The 21,537-nt window shown below is 38.3% G+C and overlaps 1 protein-coding gene across 1 annotated transcript; it reads left to right on the top strand.

Annotated features, from left to right (window-relative positions):
- Positions 1-1,561: 1,561 nt before the first annotated feature.
- LOC117914608 lies at positions 1,562-20,215 on the top strand. The gene is made up of 6 exons (XM_034830001.1): positions 1,562-1,743; positions 3,253-3,327; positions 14,842-14,875; positions 15,870-17,691; positions 18,715-18,808; positions 19,154-20,215. The coding sequence occupies exons 1-6, from the start codon at positions 1,664-1,666 to the stop codon at positions 19,191-19,193; spliced, it is 2,145 nt and encodes a 714-aa protein (XP_034685892.1). The 5' UTR covers positions 1,562-1,663; the 3' UTR covers positions 19,194-20,215.
- Positions 20,216-21,537: the final 1,322 nt, after the last annotated feature.

Genomic DNA, 21,537 nt, shown 5'->3' with positions numbered 1-21,537 from the left:
TGATTGTTGTGGACAAGGTTTGGATGAGTTAGGGCCGGAATTGAATTTGATTGGCTTGGACAAGGTTTGAATGAGTTAAGGCTACATTTGATTGACGAGGGGTAGCTCAGTTGGTCTGGTTTTGGGTTTGCTTTCCAATGGTCATCAGTTTTAGTCCCCTTAGGGTAGGGCCATTGAAGGATTTATCTATCCCCCTTAGGGCCATTGAAGGATTTATCTATCCCTTAACTTCAGGGTCTTGTGGGATTAATCGAGGTGTATGTAGGTTGGCATGGACACACGGTTATAAAAAAAAAAAAAAAGATATATGCTATGGATATGATATTCTAATATAGGCGGTTGCCATTAGCCTAAAATGTTTGATGGGCATGGTTGGATTGAATCCTTCATTTTCTTCAATCCTTAAAAGTTTAAGTCTTATATCACATTTCATTGTTTTCTATTTTAAAAAAATGAAAAATCTCTTATATTTAATGAAATTTGTGATTTTAATCATAAATTTAATTTATAATAAAATAATTTTATTTTGTAAAATGAGTATATAAAAAAATAAAAAATTGATGAAAAATAAATATGTAATACATGGAATATGCATATTTCATATCTTAATATAAGATTAATATATATTATATAGAAGAAATTAAAAAAAAAAAAGCATTATCCTATCTTATGTTTGGATGGACATAGGACATAATAAGATGATAAGTGATGAGATAATATAATAATATAATAATATATATATATATATATTATTTATCATATATTTGATTAACCATGACCTAAGTAAGTTAAGATTGGAATTGAATTAGAAAAATATTAATGCAAAAATGTTCAGTATGATTGAAAGGTGCTTGAATGTGCATATGTTATTTATAGGTTACTTTTAAAATTATATTATTTGTTCTTTTATTTAAAATTTTAAAAATTATAAAATGATAAAGAATTGTTTTTAAAAATTATATAAAATTGATTGAAAGGTGCTTGCTATTTATACGTTACTTTTAAAATTATATTATTTATTCTTTTATTTAAAATTTTAAAAATTATAAAATAATAAAGAATTGTTTTTAAAAATTATATAAAATTATTTTTAAAAATCAAATTTATAAATTTTAAATTTGAAGGAGCAATTTTTTTTTTTATATTTTTTCAAAAATTTAAAATGATTTTTAAAATTTATTATCTTTTTAAAATTAGTTTTTAAGAGTTTTTATATTTTAAGTATAATTTATTATTATTTTATTTATAAGTAATTGTATAAATGTATAATTATGTGGTTGTTTTAAAAATATTTTTAATTTAAGAACTCAAATTTTATTATACACTTATACAATACTTGATAAAATTATAAAATTGAAAATTTAAATTATGTTTTTTTATTATATAAATTTCACAAAAAAATAAAAAATAGAAAAAGTCCCCATTAATTTTTTGCTTATTACAAATTTCATCAAATACTTGATAGAATTATAAAATTGAAAATAAAAAATTCCCCAATAAATTTATACTTATTACAGATATCTTAATTCTTGTTTTTAATTGGAAATCAATAGATGTCGAAAGTTGAAACGCCATCCTAAACCTCTCCTCTGCCTTAAACCCTAGCCCTAGCATTATCTCTCTTTAAATTCTGTCATTCTCTCTCTGGATTTTGCGAGAAAAGATGGAGTTCTATGGAACGGATTGGGAATCGTTGTTTTTACGTATAGAGGAGGGAGAGGAGGAGCTGAAATGCAAAAGGAGGTCACAATTTCCTAATATTCCTCGAAATCTTGTTTTTGTATTCGACTTTGTTTGTTTGAATGTTTTTGCAACTTTCTTTTTGGATCCGCGTGCATTTGTTTCAATGTGTTCGCAATTTGATTTTTGTGTGTGAACATCATGGTTGTATTCGAATTCATTTGTTTGAATTTTTTTGCATTTTCTTTTTTAAATATTTGAATTAATTTGTTTGAATATCTTTGCAATTTTATTTCCTGTATTCCAACTTATCTTTTGAATGTGGTTGCAATTTGATTTTTATATTTCATGGGTGGCGTCACCAAATTGGGTTGTGGAGATAGATAGTTTTAGATGGAGAGATGGGAAAGGTACAAAAATTTAGCATTTTGCGAGTATCTTAGTTGCTGGTGAGATATCTCATATGGATTATTGCCTTGTATATATAAGATCACAAGTGAAAAACTGGGTTAATGAAAATGGCTAGCAATGGTGATATCTTGATATGTTGAAACAAGTATGGTTGGTATCGGTTTACATTTGCAAATGTGTAAACGATAAATAGTGTGATGTGATAATAAGTAGTGATGCATTAATTATTTGTATCCAACGGCAGTGAGATTTTGTTAATCATGTTGAGAGATTTAAACTTGTCCTGACTCCCGAGATATCAATTGGTATGTAGTTGGGTTGGGGGCAATTGATATGAACTGAGATCAACACCTAAGAACATTGTATAGGAAATATGTGATTTGATTGTGTGGATTAGTTGTTGGCTTAGGAGAACAAAATAGACAATGAACATAAAAAGAAACTCAAAGATTAGGCCAATATTTTAAAACAGGGAAGAAACAATCTGAGTGGCTTGGTATGTAAAAAGGTTTGGCCTGTCTCAGTGAAAAGTACACTGGACCTTGACACAAGAAAAAGTTAGAGACATTGAATATAAAAAGGCAAATCTCCTTAACACAGATCCTATTTGAAATCGATCTTACACCATCCCTAATTGAAAAATGAATGTATTAATCAAATCCATGAAGTACTAGGAGACTGCTGTCCACAACACCAGTGCAGCCATGTTACTACAACATTGGTGTCCCATCCATGGACGTTTTCCCTAGAGAACTCCACAAACATTTTCCAAGCTTTATTCCTCAAGGCTACATTCCCAAGGTCCAAACCCATTTCGTTCTTTGTAGTATAGACTTTATTTCACCCTACCATGATCTCTACTCCCTTCAGCAAAACCCAACCACATTAAATATTGCTTCATTCTCTCTATCATAGAGGGACATTAACTGAAGTCTTGAATGTTGACAAGTCTTATGTGGGGATATGAACCAAAGAAGATTGAATTAAAATATTACTCCTAATTACACCTTATGGGGGCACAGATGCAGGTTTAGCATAGCCCCAACCTGACATATAACATATTTTCTTGAATTGGTTGCCAATTTGGTTTGTAATTTATTCATGATATTTCCTTTTTGGTTTTTGCTCATAAATAAAAACTGTCATCTAAATTTCATGCAGGTGGTTGATGGGAATCCATGAAACATCCAAATCTAAAAGAAGGCGGTTAAAAGTATCAAAGTTCATAAAAAATTGGTAAGTGGGTTAACTGGTTAATTTATTTTGTAATTGTACACTAATAGCTTGAAAGATGTTGGGATATCTGTTGTCTGTATTCCTATTAAAGCTATATTCCCTCTCTCTCTCTCTCTCACACACACACACACACATGTAGAATGGTCTTTGTTGCCCTGGGGCTTAGGCCTATTTTAAAAGGAAGGTAGTGAGGTATTTGTAATTATGTAATACATATTACAAAAATAAATAGATAAGAGTGTTGAAGAGAATTTCTCATAGAACAACAGAATAGAAGAAACTAATATTACATCCTGTTTCTTCTGGTGTTCCTGTTTCTATTGCCATGTACTAGCATCAGGTTAATTCAGCAATTTATGGATATCCACTGATATAAAACATGTAAATTTGTATATGAGATATAGAATCCATATGTTTTCCCTTTAACTAAACTTGTAATAGAACTGAAAAAGGGCCACTATGCAGTGAGGTCTTGCTAAATTTGGTTCCTAGGAAAGGTGACCTGGATATGGTCCTAACCCTGGCATTTGTGCATGAAATGGTTGTGATTAAGAATCAAATCTGTGCAATTTGCACTCTCAATGTAGAAAATTACGAGAAAATAAAAACAAATCTTATTACTCATATATCGGCTTTGGTAATTGGTTGGGTTCTTGTTGTGGGTGAGTGTTGTTGTTTTCTGGAGCCCTTCCTTTCTTTTGGTTGAGCCTTGAGATGACTGTTGTATACTTCTGGTGCATTTTGAGGCACTCTATTGGTGTTTCCTTTTATTTATTTTTCCTCCTGCAAAACAAGAACATTAATGTGGAAGTTGAGGTAGCAGCATGAATGGTAACTTGCTTTTCTAAGATCTTCTTGTTATAGTATGTGTTCCCCCTACCAAAATGCAGATAACATCAACCCCTCAAAAGTTCTACACCTTCTTGTAAACCCTTGTCAAGTACGTCTGTTGTGAGTCTCATCATGCAGGCTATTCCTTTTCAATGCACTTCCAACAACCTTAAAATGTGGGCTTCAAATCCCAGGTGCTGTAATCTTCAACCTTTAAATGTTAAGGTTTTTAAACAATTTTTTGGTCTCTTTCCTGCTATCTTCAGAGAAGCTCCTCCAGTTTTGTCTAATTTAAGAGAAGACTGAGAAGTCTATGCTTGCTATTCTATCCAAATATTGTTTTCATTCTCCCCACCACTAGGCTGTACTGAGCTAAACAATTCATGTTGGGTTTGGCTAGGACCTAGGTAGAGTGTTTTTACTCTCAATAACAAGCTTTGGTTGACCATGTTTACTCTCAATAACAAGCTTTGGTGACCATGCGCTTACTAACAGACCTGCATTGCAGCCCTAGCTCCTTAACAAACAACACCAGTTTTTTAGAGCTAAAGAATTGAAGGGCGAGAGAGAGAATGCAAGAGAGAGAGAGAGTGAGAGAGGGCGAGAGAGAATGCGACGGCGAGTGCGAGGGCGAAGAGGGAGAGGAGAGCTCGGCGCCGCGGAACAGAAGAAAAGAGTGCAGCTTCTCAGTGGAATCCAAGGAGTTCGAGATTGTCGTGGAGGGTAGAAGAGGAAAAATCCAAGGATTTATTGTGGAGAAGAAGGGAGGGGTGACATCATGGGTCCGATTGGGTTCGGATAGCATAGGGTTTTTCTTAGAAGGGTTGAATCTCTGTATTAAGGATGAGAATGAAGCAAGATGGGGAAGGGAATGGAAGGAGCAGGGGAGAATGTATGCTATGATACGAGGGATGAACAAAGTGGGGGGGGTTTATAAGGCTAGGGGTCTCCGATATAGAGGGGAAGAGGTTCTGCATCTTCATCCCGAGAGGTAGAAGGGATAAAAGGGGGTGGACGACCATGGCGGAGAAGCTTAATCAGATGGTAGGGCTTCTCGGTATAAATCCAACTTTTCAGAAAGAAAAGGTTGCGGAGAAGGCCGGTGGGGGAAGCTCGTTTGCAGCAATGGTGAAACAATCAATGTCGGGTACTCCAAATGTAGTTACAGTGAAGGTGAAAAGGGAGGAATCCATAGGACTATTACAGAAATTGAATCATTGTGCTGTGGCGAGGTGGAAAGATAGGTCAGGGGGAGAAGATGACCTTGCGAAGTGGGGGCAAATCTGGGCAAAGTCATGGAATCTCAAAGGCAGTCTAGGGCTGGCTAAGCTGGATAAGGAAAGAGTGTTGCTAGAATTTGAAAAATTGGAGGAGGTCAGACGCGTTGTTTCCTTTGGGCATCGCGAAATGGAAGGAAGCCAGGTCAGGATGGAACATTGGAATCCCAGGAGTGGATGTTGGGCAGAGGAGGAAGAGAGAAAGGAAGCTTGGGTGAGGTTAGTTGGGCTTCCAATCTCGTTTTGGAGCCCAGAGATTTTGAAGAAGGTGGGGATGAATGTGGAGGGTTCATCGCAGTCGATGAACAGACGAAGCTGATGGGGGAACTCCAATGGGCCAGAATCTTGGTGAGATTGAAAGGAGATCCTAGACCGAGTGTTCTGGAGATCGAAGCGGAGGAGGAGACTTACGTGGTGTCCTTATGGTGGGAGTGCTGGCCGGTGATAAGGAGAAAACGCAGAAACGAAGTTAGCCTTGAGGTTAGGGGTGAGGAGATGTCATGCGCGGGGCAGCGAGTGACGAAAGAGTGGGTGAGCGTGAGGCCCGAGGTGCAGAAGCTGTCAGCTGATGGGATGGTTATGCAGGGGCCGGGGACGGGTCGGGTTGAGATCAGCCCTGATCTGAGCCCGACGTCACGAACCTGGGCTTCTAATGGAAGCTATGTAAGTCCATGTGAGGGCCCAAAGTTGAGCGGGCCCATGGACTTGAAAAGGAAAGGCGTGGCGGTAAGTGATTTGGGCCCAGAGGCAGGCCGTCACTTAGAGTGGAAGATGTGGGCTACGCGCAATAGGCCCAGCCTGGCCTTCAGCCCGTTTGACAACCGAAGGCCCTAGTGGTTCAAAGGGATGCTCCCAACAGCCCAATCCAGGAGATAATCTGAAGGAGGACCTAAAAGCATCAGTAGCCCAAGAGGTGAGGGACTCCCTGCTGCAGCGTCTCTTCCCCAGTCATCTTCCTGCACCTGAGCCTTTCGTTGCGATGGAATCTGACGAAACAAGGAAGCGTCAAGGTGGGGTCAAGATGACAGAGACGGATAGGGCGCTCGAAGAGGAAGCAAGGAGGTATGGAATGGGGCCTAGTTATTGGGAGAAAAGGGTTTTAGGGGATTCTCATCTCAACTCTTTTATTTTTGATCGGACTCTAGAGGGGGAGTTTTTCGATCATTCTGGGGACGTGGGTGAGGCAATGCGGGCTGATAATTCCATGTGGCTTACAGTGTACGAGGATAGTAATGAAAGGATGAAGGAATGCAGGGAATTGGGACTATCCAAAAACAGTAGTGATAAAGGCAGGGGGATGGATGGGGTTGGGGACATATATGATGGTCAAGTTGAGGGAAGGGAGCTGGAGGGCAAATGGGAAGAGAGTGGCTTGGCGAGGTTCAGCCAGTTCCTGGGGTTCCCCACGGAGGGGTTGGAGAAGGAAATACTGAATTTCTTGACCAAAATCAGAAAAAGACGGGAGAAAATTCATAGCAAAGAGCTACTGGAAAAGTCTAAATTTGAAAGGGAGCTTAGAAGATTGGAATGCTCCATAAATTATGAGGGGGGGATGAAACAGAAAGGCTCAGTACAGGGCAAAGGGCGTCAAATTGTGATTGTCCAATGAAGGTGAAAATTCTGAGCTGGAATGTGAGGGGAGCAAATGATAGATCTAAAAGAAAAGTGATAAAGACGTTTTTAAGAAATCAGAGGGTGGACTAATTTGTATTCAGGAGACGAAAATGCAAATTATGACGGATAGCATAGCGAGAAGTTTAGGCTCTGGGAGATTCCTAGAGTGGAAAGCTGTGAATGCGGAGGGGGCTTCGGGAGGAATTTTCATATGTTGGGATAAGAGGACGTTGGACATCATAGATTGGGAGGAGGGACAGTTTACGTTATCTTGCAGATTCCGGAACGTAGAAAATGGGATTGTCTGGGCATTTACGGGAGTTTATGGCCCGTTCTCTAAAGTGGAAAGGAATGCGTTATGGGAGGAGTTTGGAGCAATTAGAGGGTTGTGGGAAGACCCCTGGTGTATAGGGGGGGATTTTAACATTACGTTGTTTCCAAGGGAAAGGAGCAGTCAAAGGAGAATTAGCGCAGCAATGAGGAAATTTGCTGAAACTGTGAATGATCTTGGGCTGGTGGATCTTCCTCTTCAGGGGGGAGAATGTACTTGGAATGGGGGCCAGAATAATCAGATCTGGGCGCGTTTGGACAGGTTCCTGGTCACTCCGTGCTGGTTAGACCATTTCAGTGGAATTAATCAATGGAGACTGCCTCGTCCGGTGTCTGATCATTTCCCAATAATGTTAGTGGGGGGTGGGATAAGACGTGGGCCGACTCCATTCAGATTCGAAAATATGTGGCTTAAGGCTGAGGGATTCAAAGAGCTGGTGCGTAGCTGGTGGCAAGGAATTGATGTAAGGGGCAGTGCTAGTTACAAGTTGGCTACTAAGATGAAGGAAATAAAAAAGAAGCTGAAAGTCTGGAATAGGGAAGTCTTCGGTAAGCTGGAGAGCAACAAACCTGAAGCCTTGCAGCAGGTGGATTTCTGGGATAGGGAGGAAGAGGAGAGAGTTCTGACAGTGGAGGAATCAGAGCTGAAGAATGAGGCTAAAGAAATTACAGAAAATGGGTGATGATGGAGGAAACCCACTGGAGACAGCTTTCGAGGGAAATATGGCTAAAGGAGGGGGATAGAAACACGGGGTTCTTTCATCGTATGGCAAGTGCTCACCGTAGGAATAATTCTCTGGAGAGAATTAAGATCAATGGGGAGTGGCTTCTAGAGGAGCAGGAAATTAGGGAAGGAATAGCTAATGCGTTTAAAAATTTTCTCTCAGAAGATACGGGGTGGAAGGCGGATATTGGGGGAATTCAGCTTGATCAGATCAGCCTTCAAGAGGCTGAGAATCTGGAGAGGCCCTTTTTAGAGGATGAAATCCATGCGGCCCTGATGGAGATGAATGGGGATAAAGCCCCTGGCCCGGATGGCTTTACCCTGGCCTTTTGGCAAAGCTGTTGGGAGTTTATCAAGGAGGAGATTCTAGAAATGTTCAAGGAATTCTACGAGCATAGCTCTTTTCTCAAGAGCCTTTACAATACTTTTCTGGTGTTGATTCCCAAGAAAAGTGGGGCTGAGGACCTTGGAGACTTTAGACCCATTAGTCTTCTGGGGGGGTTGTACAAGTTATTGGCTAAAGTGCTAGCTAACAGACTGAAGATAGTGGTTGGAAAGGTGGTCTCTACCTCTCAGAATGCCTTTGTGAGGGGAAGACAAATATTAGATGCCTCCTTAATTGCAAATGAAGTGATAGACTCGTGGCAGAAACGAAAAGAAAAAGGTCTTATTTGTAAGTTGGATATAGAAAAAGCTTATGATAGTATCAACTGGAAGTTTCTGTTGAAGGTGTTGCAAAAAATGGGCTTTGGGCCTAAGTGGGTGGGGTGGATGTAGAGTTGCTTATCCTCAGCCAAATTTTCAGTACTGGTTAATGGTGTGCCAGCAGGTTTCTTTCCTAGCACTAAAGGTCTTAGACAAGGAGATCCCCTATCTCCTTATCTCTTTGTGATGGGGATGGAAGTGTTAGATGTTCTTATTAGGAGAGCCGTGGAGGGGGGTTTCTTATCAGGGTGCAGTATAAGGGGCGGTAGTGAACCCCCTCTGAGTATCTCTCACCTGTTCTTTGCTGACGATACAATCATATTCTGTGAGGCCAGAAAGGAGCATCTAACCCATTTAAGTTGGATTTTATTCTGGTTTGAAGCGGCGTCAGGCCTAAGGATTAATTTAGCCAAGAGTGAAATTATTCCAGTTGGGGAAGTGGTGGAGATGGAGGAGTTGGCTGTGGAGCTAGGTTGCAGGGTGGGGTCCTTACCTTCTCAGTACTTGGGTCTTCCCTTAGGGGCTCCTAATAAAGCGCCTTATATGTGGGATGGGGTGGAAGAGAGAGTCAGGAGGAGATTAGCTCTTTGGAAACGACAATATATTTCTAAAGGGGGAAGGGTCACTTTAATAAAGAGCACTTTGGCTAGCATGCCAATCTACCAGATGTCTATCTTCAGAATGCCCAAGATTGTTGCTAGAAGACTGGAGAAAGTGCAAAGGGATTTCTTGTGGGGAGGGGGAAATATGGAGGGGAAAATTCACTTGGTGAATTGGGAGGCGGTATGCACAGATAAGGATAAAGGAGGACTAGGCCTTAGGAAGCTAGTTTTGTTGAACAAAGCCTTGCTTGGCAAGTGGATATGGAGATTTGCTTGTGACAAAGATAATCTTTGGAAACAAGTGATCAAGGTGAAGTATGGGCAGGAGGATTTTGGGTGGAGGCCAAAGAAGGCTAATGGGGTAGTGGGAGTAGGGGTGTGGAAAGAGATTTGGAAAGAAGCAGATTGGTGTTGGAATAACATGACGTTCAGAGCAGGGAAGGGCAACATGATCAGATTCTGGACAGATGTGTGGTGTACAGAGTCAGCGTTGTCCAATGCTTTCCTCATCTCTTTGGTATGACGGCTCAAAGGAATGCAACGGTAGAGGAAATGTGGGATCAGAATTCGGGACAAGGAAATTGGAATCTGATTTTCTTGCGGGATTTCAATGATTGGGAGATGGAGTTGGTTGGGGATTTTCTACATATTTTGAGGGGTCACAAGCCCTCTCTGGAGGAAGATTCAGTCTTGTGGAGGAAAGGAAAAAGAGGTCAGTTCAGGGTTAAGGAAGCTTATAGATTGTTGGTGAGGTCTGTTGATACAGATTTTCCTTCTAGGAGCATTTGGGTGGCAAGGGTGCCAACTAAAGTTGCTTTTTTTGCATGGGAGGCGACTTGGGGGAAGGTGCTCACTTTGGATAGACTTCAAAGAAGAGGGATTCAACTTCCAAATCGTTGCTTCCTGTGTGGATGCGAGGAAGAAAGTGTAAATCATATCCTTATACATTGTACAGTGGTTAGAGCTCTATGGGATATTGTTTTTGGTTTAGTTGATGTGAAATGGGTTTTTCCAGAAAGTGTAAAGGAGGTCTTAGCTAGCTGGAGGGGCTCGTTTGTGGGAAAGAAAAGGAAAAATATTTGGGACGCCATTCCGTTGTGTATTTTTTGGACGGTGTGGAAGGAGAGGAATAGATTAGCTTTTAGGGGAGGTGTGTTGAATGTGCAGAAGTTAAAGAATTTTTTTGTTTGTAATCTGTGGAGTTGGGCCAAATTGTATGTAGGTGAGGAGGCGTTCTCCCTTATAGGGTTCCTAGAGTGGATAGCTTCCATTTAAAGGGAGGTGATTTCTTTTGTTGTTGTTTTTGAGGCCTTAGCTGCCTTGTATACTCCCTGTATACCTTGTGGCGTTGTGCCTTTTGAATGAATATCCTTTACTTATCAAAAAAAAAAAAAACAAACAACACCAGTTTTTGAAGATGGTTGGTGCAGGCTAACACAAGTAGAATACAGATCTCACTGAGAGCAAGCCACTGGAATCTAATACTGGACCTGTCAGTCAGAGAGGAATCGAACTAATAGACAACTGAAACTACAACTAGCCTAGGATCTCATCAATTTCAACCTCATTACAGCTATATGCCGGAAATTTAAATTTATGAAATTCCAGCATCACTGTGAAGAAAAAAAAAACTAACAATTGAGACCAACCCTCCATGATCAGGTCAAAAAGGAGGAAAGGCAAGATGCCAAAGATTCTGCACCAATCAAGCTTGAACTTGTGTTTAAATAGACAAAGTCCTGGTCAATCTGTGTGCTAATATTTTCAAGGAGTGGCAAATTAATGTAGTCTTTGTAAAGTTAGTGAAGAAGTATAAAATGACATTCTAATCCTTGTGATAGAACCAAAAAATTGTGGGACAAATTATTAGCAATTTTTGAGCTGCAGTGGGTTTTCCCTTATTCAGTGAAAGTATCTCCTATTGGGATGAAGGTTCAGGGCTTGAATAAGGTGCGGAAGAAAGCATGGTGAAAGGCTCCCTTTTGCTTGTTTTGGTGCATATGGAGGGAGTGTTATGGCCACAATTTCAATGAGGAAGAGCTTCTGATCAGAAATTGAAAACAATCTTATTAAATCCCCTTCTGAATTTTTCTAGAGCTCCATTGAAATGAAAAATTCTTCATTGTTGAACTTCTTAGACAGCCTAACATGTAGATGGTTGGTTTGAGCTTGGCTGTTTTGTCTTTGTGTTTTCTGTTTCTTTTTCCCTTTTTGGTGCCTCTTGCATATACATATGTGTGTCCATTTTTGCTAGGCACTGTTTCACGTATCCTTGGTTGCATATAGGAAAAAAGGAGTTGCAAATGGATGTGCTAGTTCATCAGGTGTTGATGGAAAAATCAGATACGACAGCTAGGGCCAGTATATCTGATACTGTGGAACATTTACTATAACAAGTAGACACATTTTTGAGGCATGTGCGTTGGATTTCTTCCCATTTGAATTCCTCCTGCAGCTTCTCACAATAACATAGTGCCCCCAAGGCATTCTCCTATCTGTTACTAAGACCAAGATCTTCATGGTTCCAATATGAAATATTGTTGATGTTGGCTATGAGTAATAATAGTTGCAGTTAGGTTATTTCTTTCACGACTTTGGGTTATCAACTTGAGGTTGATGAGTTGATCTTTTAGGAAATATATTGTAACATTTTAAACTAAGGAACATGTTTGCTTTAGATTTCCCCCCTTCAAAAGTCCATTGTTTTATGGAAGCTTCTCTGACATCTAAAACCTTAAACAGCTTTCATCTCTGTATGCTGCACATGATCAATAATTGTTGTCTTGATCATATGCAATTTCTCAAAATATGAATGACTAGTATAGCTAACTGCATAAGATTCATATCAATGAATCTTAGCTCTTGCGGAGGGCTTACTGCAGGCTAGGACTTTGGATCTTAGCAATTTATTTGTGGAGGGAGATCTGTAGAGATCTCATGGGTGTTTAAGTTGAAGAGAGGTTATCGGAAGGAAGTATGAGATGTAGGTCCATTAAATCCTAAATCTAGCTAGCAGCTTGGGTTGTTCCTTCTCTTGGCCCTCTCATTTACCTGATGAAGATGCAAATTGATTCGTTAAATGTCAAGCCAGGCAGATGATTTCCTTTGTAGAGGAATTTTTTTTTATCCCCTTTAGTTGTACATTATTGCTATATTTTGTGTATGTTATTGTTTCATCCATGATTTGTATAAATATCTTACTGCTCTTAGTTATTTCCTCTTTTTTTTAATCATCCTTTGTATTTTTAGAGGATTTCTTATCCTTTGCTTCTACTTAAAATTTATGTTAACAATAGTTTGTTTTTGATTAAAAAAAGTGCTTTCCATATCCTTTTTCCCCCTTTGACTGCAATGTCTTATTGATTCTTATGATACAGCCTCTAATAAACGCAACAACTATTGTGGGTCCCATTAATGTGCAGTTTATTTTAACATATCAAATATGAAGGAGATTATATACTTGCATTGTTAGGTTTAGTGGATTTTTTATCTGTTGCATAGTACATGGTCCAGATAGGTGAACTGGGATCCTAAATTCCCTTTTTTGAAAGAATGCCTTTTGCCACTAATTCAGTGTGTAGTGCTATTTTTTCAAAGCCACAGATGACCCGTTTCTATTGCCATGTTGAACGCTTCTAATATCTCAAATTCTGAACTGACAATAAAAGTCAGTTTTCCTCGTATTACAAAATGAGATCCGTGACAATGGATAGATTCTATACTCATGCAATATGGTTTTCATCTTGTTCAAATGTGTGAATCATGTAGAATATAGTGATTGTGATCTTCTGCAGCTGAAATATAATTCCTTTTAGTAATAGCCAGTGAAGTAGCACACATGCTATTCTCATCAAAAAAGAAAAAGGTAGCACACATGCTATGAACATGGGAAAGCAAAAGAGGAAGTACTAATTATTAAGTAAAAATGCAAATAATACAATACTGAAGGAAGAGTATTCCTGTTGGAGACAACAAGGAAAGCAGAAAGTCCTGGGAACATATAAGCAACCACATAAGAAAATAAACTGCACAGCATAGAAGGTAGAAATGCCACTTGAACTCCTTAGTTACTCTAAAGCTGAAGCAATTGAGATTGTGGTGAGTGGAGCCTTTGGATGAGAAAAGCACTTATCTAAGAGAAAATATCGTAAATGAGGGGGTTGATTTGTTTAAGTCTAGCTTTGGTAACACTTTCAAAATTTATTTTAGTTTTACTTTTGCTTTGAATTTAGTTTATTAGGTGTGTGCTAGGAAATTTGCTGCCTACCAAAAAAAAAGTATGCTAGAAAATTTGCTAATTCTAGAACTGGGTTGATGTTATATCATCATGGGCTGGGCCAAAATTGTTATGGATTTGTTAGCCACTAAATAAAAGACAAATAACTCGGAGGAAAAGTACGCCCCTGAGATGGCTTAGATATGATTGAGTTAGGGCGGTTTCAGGTTTGATTCCATGCAGAAAAAGGAAGGTACCTATCAAAAGTTAAAAAAAAAAAAAAAAATGGTGAAAAAAGTATAAAAGTTTACACTCACACAAACTACATTGCAATATAGAAGAACTTAGCTTTTGAGAGAACAAATTTTAGTGTTTTTCTTCTTTGTTTCGCTTCTTTTTCTTCTTTAGGCTCGAGTTCCCTAGGTGCATAACTCATGGATTTCAACCCACTCTTGTTGAAAATTGCAGGAATCCATAAAAAGGTTTTGATTTCGCAAAATTTCAATTGTAGGTCTGACTCTTCTTGAGTTCATTGGTAAGGATGTTGCAGAAACCATCAATAATGATGTTGATGCCCTTCCAATGTCCACTGATAATTTTCTAGGGAAGGAGGGCTGGCTGAATCTTTTCCTTTGCCTCTGCTATACAAGTGATGATGACCCAAATGCATTCAAGTCAGGTGTTTGCCAAAACCCCCACAAAATTGTCTTGGTACCATGGATTTTCCTTCTTCATTCATGAAGGCAGATAAAAATGATTCTTGATTTGTCTGTATGATATAAGAATTATGGATGAATTGTGTTTTCTACCCTTTTGATGTGGATTATTCTAATTATATCAGAACAGCTGATTTAGATGTTCCCTAATTTCATCTTGAGGATGGTTGTGTGCAATTTAATTTTGACTTAATTCTCACCCTTGCATGCTATTTAGAAACAATAATTAATAATATCCATTATTGAAATATTTTTATATTAATATTTATCAGCAAAGTTTGTACATTATTCAGATTCGTCTTCTTCATTATAAGTGAATTGAGTCCAATTTAAATTTGAATTGATTTTTAAATTTAACTTTTGACTTGACTTTCCAACACTACCTAATATATTTATTCTATAAAATAAAACACTACATATTATGATTTATCTGTAAAATTTTGGATTATCCTTATTCAACTATGACTGATGGTTTTGATTTTGGTTTTGGTGCCTGCAGGTCATTGTCTGAATCATTGCTCAGGGAGGATGATGTAAGTTATTTCCTTTGTTTTAAGAAAATAAAAATATTAGTGGAATGGTTAAAAGGCTAGGATGGTTACTTATGCTGTATATAGATGATTCCGTCTAAACTTTAAAATGATAATAGCAATATATCCCACTTTAGTTGTAAATGCAAAAATTTTACCATTTGTTGTTTAGATATAACATGTCTGGCTGTGATATCTTGATAATAATTTCACAAGAGAGACCTTGATTTGTGTATCATAGTTTTCTGGTCAGGGTAATTTTGGGCATTGCAGTGATGACATAAGTCTATATTAAATATTGGTACAATGGAGGTGAAGAATTTTGAAAAATAACATTGAGTTCTTTTTCCTGATTCTATCCCATGCCCATTTGATGAGAACCCTTGTCATCTTCTACTTTGTATTACCGGTGAAATTTGAAAATACTTGTTGGTTTCATACAACAATTATGTTATCCTGTAAAACCTTAAGAATCAACTTCTCAATCCCTTAACATCTTAACATTCTCTTCACTGCTTCTATGTTTGTGGACTTTGGTTCTTTGCTTTTGGTTTTCCTCTACCTTGCCTCTACTTTAGGTGCCTCTAACTTGCCTGTAGATCAAAGCTTGATCAAGAAATGGCTTCCTTTTTCAATTCTTACACATACCAACTATTTTTTTTTCATGTAATCTTTTATTAAAAAGTACAAGGGGGCATAATCCATTTGTACACAGTTAAATATCAACATTCGGAGAAAGAAGTTTCTCTATTGGACAAGTTTATTGGGTAACCTAAGGTACTCATGAAAGTAGTCCTGCCCACAGAGTCAGATGAAATGCACCCAATGGATATATAGTATATGTCTTTGGTAAAATATTGGTATTGGTAGTTTTAAACTTCCTCCATCTTTCCAGCCTGGCTGCATGTATATCTTGTTAGATTTAAACAGACTCAGATGATGTTGCACATCTTAATGCTCTCCTTTTAGTTAGCCAATTTTTTCTTTTTCTTTTCAGGTATTCTATGAGACTGTTAAAAATTTTGTTGAAAAAGGCTTTGGCGCATGTAGTGCCGAAACAGAGCATCATGCAGTCCAAGATAATGAACAACAGTTTGATTTGTTTAGTATTGGAAGGGTACTTTCCAACCTGCTTGATAATATGACCAACAATGGGCTTTACCTTCTAGCTAAGATACTTACAGGAGGCTTATTGAAGTTTGACAAAACACGCAGAAAGATGAAAAGGGTGATTAAAGAATACCTCCAAAAAGTACTTAGAAATCAGAGTACCAATAGTCACCAGATTAGTGTGTCTAAACAAATATATCAATTGCTGAAGGATCCACATAATTTTCAAGAGAATTGTCCAATTCCTTTGACAATCACCTTCCAGTCTCATCATCCTGCGGTTACCAAGGTACTGGGAAGACTTGAGAGCATGCCTTCTCAGGCCCTGATGGCAATGCACAGGAGGCTTAGAGGCATTCCAGGCATGCTTCAGTTAAAACCTCACAGATCAGGATGGTCTCGGAAAGGTTTAATAAAACAAGTGAGGAAAACTAGTTTGAAGATGCTTTCAGATCTTGGTAATGGGGATGAGCTACAAGAACCATTGGCCAAAGCAATGGCCATTGGAGATCTATCATTGAATCTAGAATTTGGCCATCAGAATGCCTCTGCTACGGAGTTTCTTCAGTTCTCACCAGAGATAGAAGAACTGCAGAAAGATATAAGAAAGGCCATTTGGTTAATTGAAAATAAAATAAGATTTCCGATGCTGAAGAACTTGCAACTTTTGCTAGATCCAAGTGCCGAAATCTCAAATGGGTCTTTGCGATTTGCAATAAAGAAACTGTTGACTGAATATCTTTTTGAGTGCAGTGATATGGACACCATTCCAAAGTCTTTATTAGATGCTATTGCTATTATTAACAGAAGCTCTCAAGGTACTCCACCTAGATTTCTTTCAAAAGAGGGAAAGGAAGAAGAGATAGAATGTGTACTGGGTGTGAGTGCTCAGATGAAGCAGATTATGTGGGACTTGCTTCCTGAGCAAGAGTTTGATGAAGACTATGCAGATGCATATGTGGAAGATTTAGAAGAAAGTGATGATGGTGGTGATGGTGGCGATGATGAGCAGATGGGACTCCCAAAGAGTTGTAGATTTGATTGCAACAATTCAAATAGCCTAGCAGAAAGTATAGGGCATACACAACTAGTTGATTACAAGTCGCCTACCTCAGCAGTTAATGAAAATGTCTATTCGTCTCCATGTTGGGAATCTAAATTTCTGAACAGCCAAATAAATCAAGATGGAACTCAGTACCTAGCAGAAAGTATAGGGCATGCACAACTAGTTGATTACAAGTCGCCTACCTCAGTAGTTAATGAAAATGTCTGTTCCTCTCCATGTTGGGAATCTAAATTTCTGAATAGCCCAATAAATCAAGATGGAACTCAGTACCACAGAAGTATGGTTAAAGTAGAACCAGTTGATTCCATTTCATTTGCATCTATGCCTAAAGGAAATGGTGCTGGAACTTATGCTGAGGGAGAAGAATCTAAAATTGATTCAGCAAATCCACTTGATTTTTCCCCTTTGGATTTCTCAAGCGAAGAAGCAAAATTTATGCAGGCAAGATTCATGCATAATATGCAATGCGAGAAAAGAAACAGATACCTTGCTGTACAAGAAATTTGTGATGAAACAAGTATGGTTGCTTACAACTTTATTGGTCATCTATTATATGAGTTTGCACAGATGGATGGCTTAGATTTGGACAGGATTGACGAATTGTATCTCAAAGGTGACAAGTCAATTCCAGAAGATTCTCAAGGTATTAAAAGTACTCTTTATTCAGCACACCTTGTTAAACTAGGAAATAAACTACAGTGGAAAAGGATTTGTGCAACTATTATTTTATCCATGGGTCTTTTCTACTCCATTTGTTTATCCACTCCATATTGTGAGATGCATATCAACATAAAAATGAAGGATGTGGGATGGATGACTAAAAGGTGCGGTGGAACTAGACCCACTCATTATAACAATTTTTTTTGTTCTTGTTTGCAATTTTGCAAGTTAAACTGTTTTCTGGACAAGACCATCCCAGCATTTGAGAGGGAAGACAAAGTAGTCCGGTAATGTGGTGACTAGACCTATAATAACTTCCTAGAATTGCGGGAACAAAAAAAAAGAAAGGAAGGGTTCAACTATTGAGTGTGGCGCTTAAAATAAACTTCAGGACCTCCACTGCCTGCCCTCCTGGCAGTTGAGGTTGATTCATTGGGGGGCATGCACGCATGTACTATGGTGTTAAGGAGTTCTGAATCTCTCCGACATATTAAGTTTATAAAATGCTGGCAAGATTTTCCATGATGGAGAACTGCCATAATTTTAATTAATTTATTCCAAATTATTTATGATTGCAAAGAAAGACTGTGTAGCTAAATCCAAATAGATGGGATATGGCGGATTCATGCTTTTTCCATGCTGAAAAGTAGAAACTCAACAAACTGAAAATTGTGAAAAAAAGTTGGGATTTCTTCTCACATGTTGTAGTAACATCAGTTTATGCAAAAAGTCATTATAATGCAACAGTACTGTCCCACATAGGCAAGCACCAAGCATGGTTCTGAGCACCTGAGTTATGGTTCATTTACTTGGAAAACTATATAAAAGTTCTGGGGAAAATATAGACTACAGGATGATCCATCTAGCTAATTTTGATTTCAGGATTCTGGTATGACCAGTAGTCATGGAAGGAGAGAGGCCATTATTTGATTCTGTAATTTTGAAAGTGGTCTGTCTAAATTGTTTTATTGTGTAATTATGTAAATGATTTTGATAATTTGTACAGATGCAAAGACAAAGCAAACTTCCTCTGAGGATAATATGCATGGTTCAGCTGTGGTTCAGGTAGTTGAAGAGCTAATGCCTTCACTTCCTAAGAGGTATTAAAGCTTTTCCAATTGGATGCTTTGCATGTAGTATTGATTTTTCGTATTAATATGTCCATTTATATTGTCTAAGGTGTTAATTTCAAATTTCAATTAGTATGTTTTGGCGTCAAATACTTTTTATCTTTTATTTTACTAGATTTGAAGTTGTGGTTAATTGAGTTCAATGTAGAGGGCGACTGACCATATTAACTGGAACATGGGACAAGGTTAAATAGACACACTTCACAGGACTTGTAGTATGGATGGTTTCTTGAAGTCATCAAACAATAATACAGTGACCATTTTAAATCTTTTTGTTAATCTACCATCATTTACATTGTCTGCTTATACTTGCAGTAAAATAGAGAAAGTGAAGGAGTTGATGGGCTTACAGTAGTTCATCATTAGCATGTTTTCATGGCTTTGCTGGGTGATACCTGACTAGCCAAGAGGAGTATCTGGAACTGCTATTGTAGTGATCAAAGTATAATTTCCTCTCCAATCTGGTTCTGATGAGGACGCGTGGGAGATACCGTGCAAAGAGCCCAGCATCTTGGGTGTGTGAAAAAACAAACACACCCTCCTCAACATGGGAGTTGGCATGACCATTTGTTCTGAGGTCGGGGTCTGATCTCTTGCAGCTGCTTGGCTTATTATAATGACTAGAGGCCCTAATTGAAGTATCTTAAGAATGGGAAGCAGAAACACATATTATCTTGTCTTCAGCAGTTCAAACATCTTGCATTCAAATGTGCAATTGTGTGTAGAACAATCTAGGTATCGTGAACCTGTGGGAGGTCTTCCACAAGTCAGCCAAGGTTTCCTTCACCAAGCCGACTGGAAGTGGCCCCTGTCATGTGGTTGCTGGAGGAAATGAACAAGAGGTTATCGAGAAAAGCCCATATGAACTTGTTGGACTTTTTCCATGGCTTCTCTACATCTGATATCGAAGGATCAAGCTCATTAGGAATAAGAAACTCTGCTGATGAGGTTTTGCATGTACATAACCTCATGATTTGCTTTTCTGTGTCTTTTTCTACATCCAACTTCCAAGGATCAAGCTCAGTAGGAACCGCACACCTGCTGATGGTAGTGTTGCATGCACCGAAAGGTCTTATGGTATTTGATTAAGAGTGGAAAGATGGCGAGAAAATGAGAATGCTAATGAGTGGTGCCTTCTTCAAGTCCTTAACCCCTTCAAAGAACCAATTTGCTCCTAACTAGGGTTTGGTTGATAGGCTTACATTGTAAAAATGTTGGATTAGCTGGTGAATCTGTTCTGGAGGTTTTTATTCCTTGAAATTTGATCTCTGGTACTTGGTACATAGAAATCTTAAGAACATCACACATCAAATCTGAATGATATTATTTACCATGATTCAAGTAATAGAAGTAATTACGTTTGGTTGATATTTGAAATTCTGTTTCTTATTAAACTTGAATGATATTATTCACTCTTCAGATCAAAGAGAAAATAGAACCTGTCCATACAATACCATTTTGCTTCTTCAAGATGGTTTGAGTCTCCCTACATGTCCAGGATTTAAGACCACCTCTTGCTGTAAATGCATCTGGTCTTCTGTTTTACAGGAAATATTGTTGAAAACCTTTCTGGGTACTCAATCTTTTCATCAACAACAACGGCTTCAGCAATGGCAAAGCTCAAGATCAAATTCTTTGCCTGCCATGGAGCCATGTTTTTCTCTTCAAGACTTCTCAGCAAGGTGGTAAGGCTCTCAACACCAGTATGACATTCTACAAATGGGTTGAAGCTGTCCAGGTTTCTTTTCTAACACTTTTCTATTATAAGCATTTGATATAGCGATTTATATACGAATTTTCATCTGCAAGTATAGACAATAATACATGCTCAAGCCGATGTCTCAGTATCTTCCTTGACTAGTCTGCAGACTCTGCACTATGAGCCACAAAGCAAAATATGATATAGAGTTTGCCAAAACTATACGATTGCACATCGTATTGAAAACTGCATTCAAAATAGGATATAACTGTGTTTTTCATTTTTTCTTCACGTGTATTTGAACTCTGGCAGTGTTCACTCTCTGCAAACAAAGAGAAAAACTGTGCACGTTTATCCAAGCTCAGACAGTGTCCACTCCACACAGAGAGAGGGAACCGTTCATGTTTTACCCAAACTATGTTAGTGGCCACTGCACGTGTCGTTTCCCCGAACAGTGTCATCCTTGGTCTTTTGTTTCTTAGTCTATGGATTTCCGTCATCATTGACACCATCCTTGGTCTTCTATCTCTTAGTCCCTGGAAATCCGTCATCGCAATGCCATCTTTGGCTTTCTATTTCTTACTCCCTGGATTCTTGTCATTGCGATGTCATCCGGCCTATTTGGTGCAGCCTTTTGTTCTGCGACGTAGTTCTGAGCCATGTGTGCTGGACCCAGAGGGAGAACCTTTCTGGGCTTCGTTTTGATTCCCAGAAGCCTTGGCTAAGATAGTCTTTTTGATCGTACATGGATATTTCCAAGGAACAATATTCTCACTTAATGAACGCTTGATCACTGGTTTTGAATTCCCTTCTATCTTAATATTTCTATATATCTTTAATTTTTTTGCTAGCATAAAACCTTCTTGTGGACCCCGCATTTCGACTTACTCGATGCGTTTCCCACTCGATGGCGAGCTCGATTTTTATTTTCAAAAATTGATTTTTATTTGATTAAGAAAACTGACTTGGAGTCGCCACTTATTTTTGTTTTATTTTTAAA

This window comes from Vitis riparia, chromosome 5 (genome assembly GCF_004353265.1).
Source record: "Vitis riparia cultivar Riparia Gloire de Montpellier isolate 1030 chromosome 5, EGFV_Vit.rip_1.0, whole genome shotgun sequence".
NCBI classification, from domain to species: domain Eukaryota; kingdom Viridiplantae; phylum Streptophyta; class Magnoliopsida; order Vitales; family Vitaceae; genus Vitis; species Vitis riparia.
The sequence above is the reverse complement of the archived record's forward strand: the minus strand, read 5'-3'. Positions and strand labels throughout refer to the sequence as shown.

What these genes read in the sequence shown, in the direction of transcription:
- LOC117914608 (XM_034830001.1), top strand. Translation starts at nt 1,664, where the DNA reads ATGGAGTTCTATGGAACGGATTGGGAATCGTTGTTTTTACGTATAGAG. An exon ending in GAGCTGAAATGCAAAAGGAG is followed by an intron (nt 1,744 to 3,252) that starts GTCACAATTTCC and finishes AATTTCATGCAG; the next exon opens with GTGGTTGATGGGAATCCATG. An exon ending in ATGCCTTCACTTCCTAAGAG is followed by an intron (nt 18,809 to 19,153) that starts GTATTAAAGCTT and finishes TTATACTTGCAG; the next exon opens with TAAAATAGAGAAAGTGAAGG.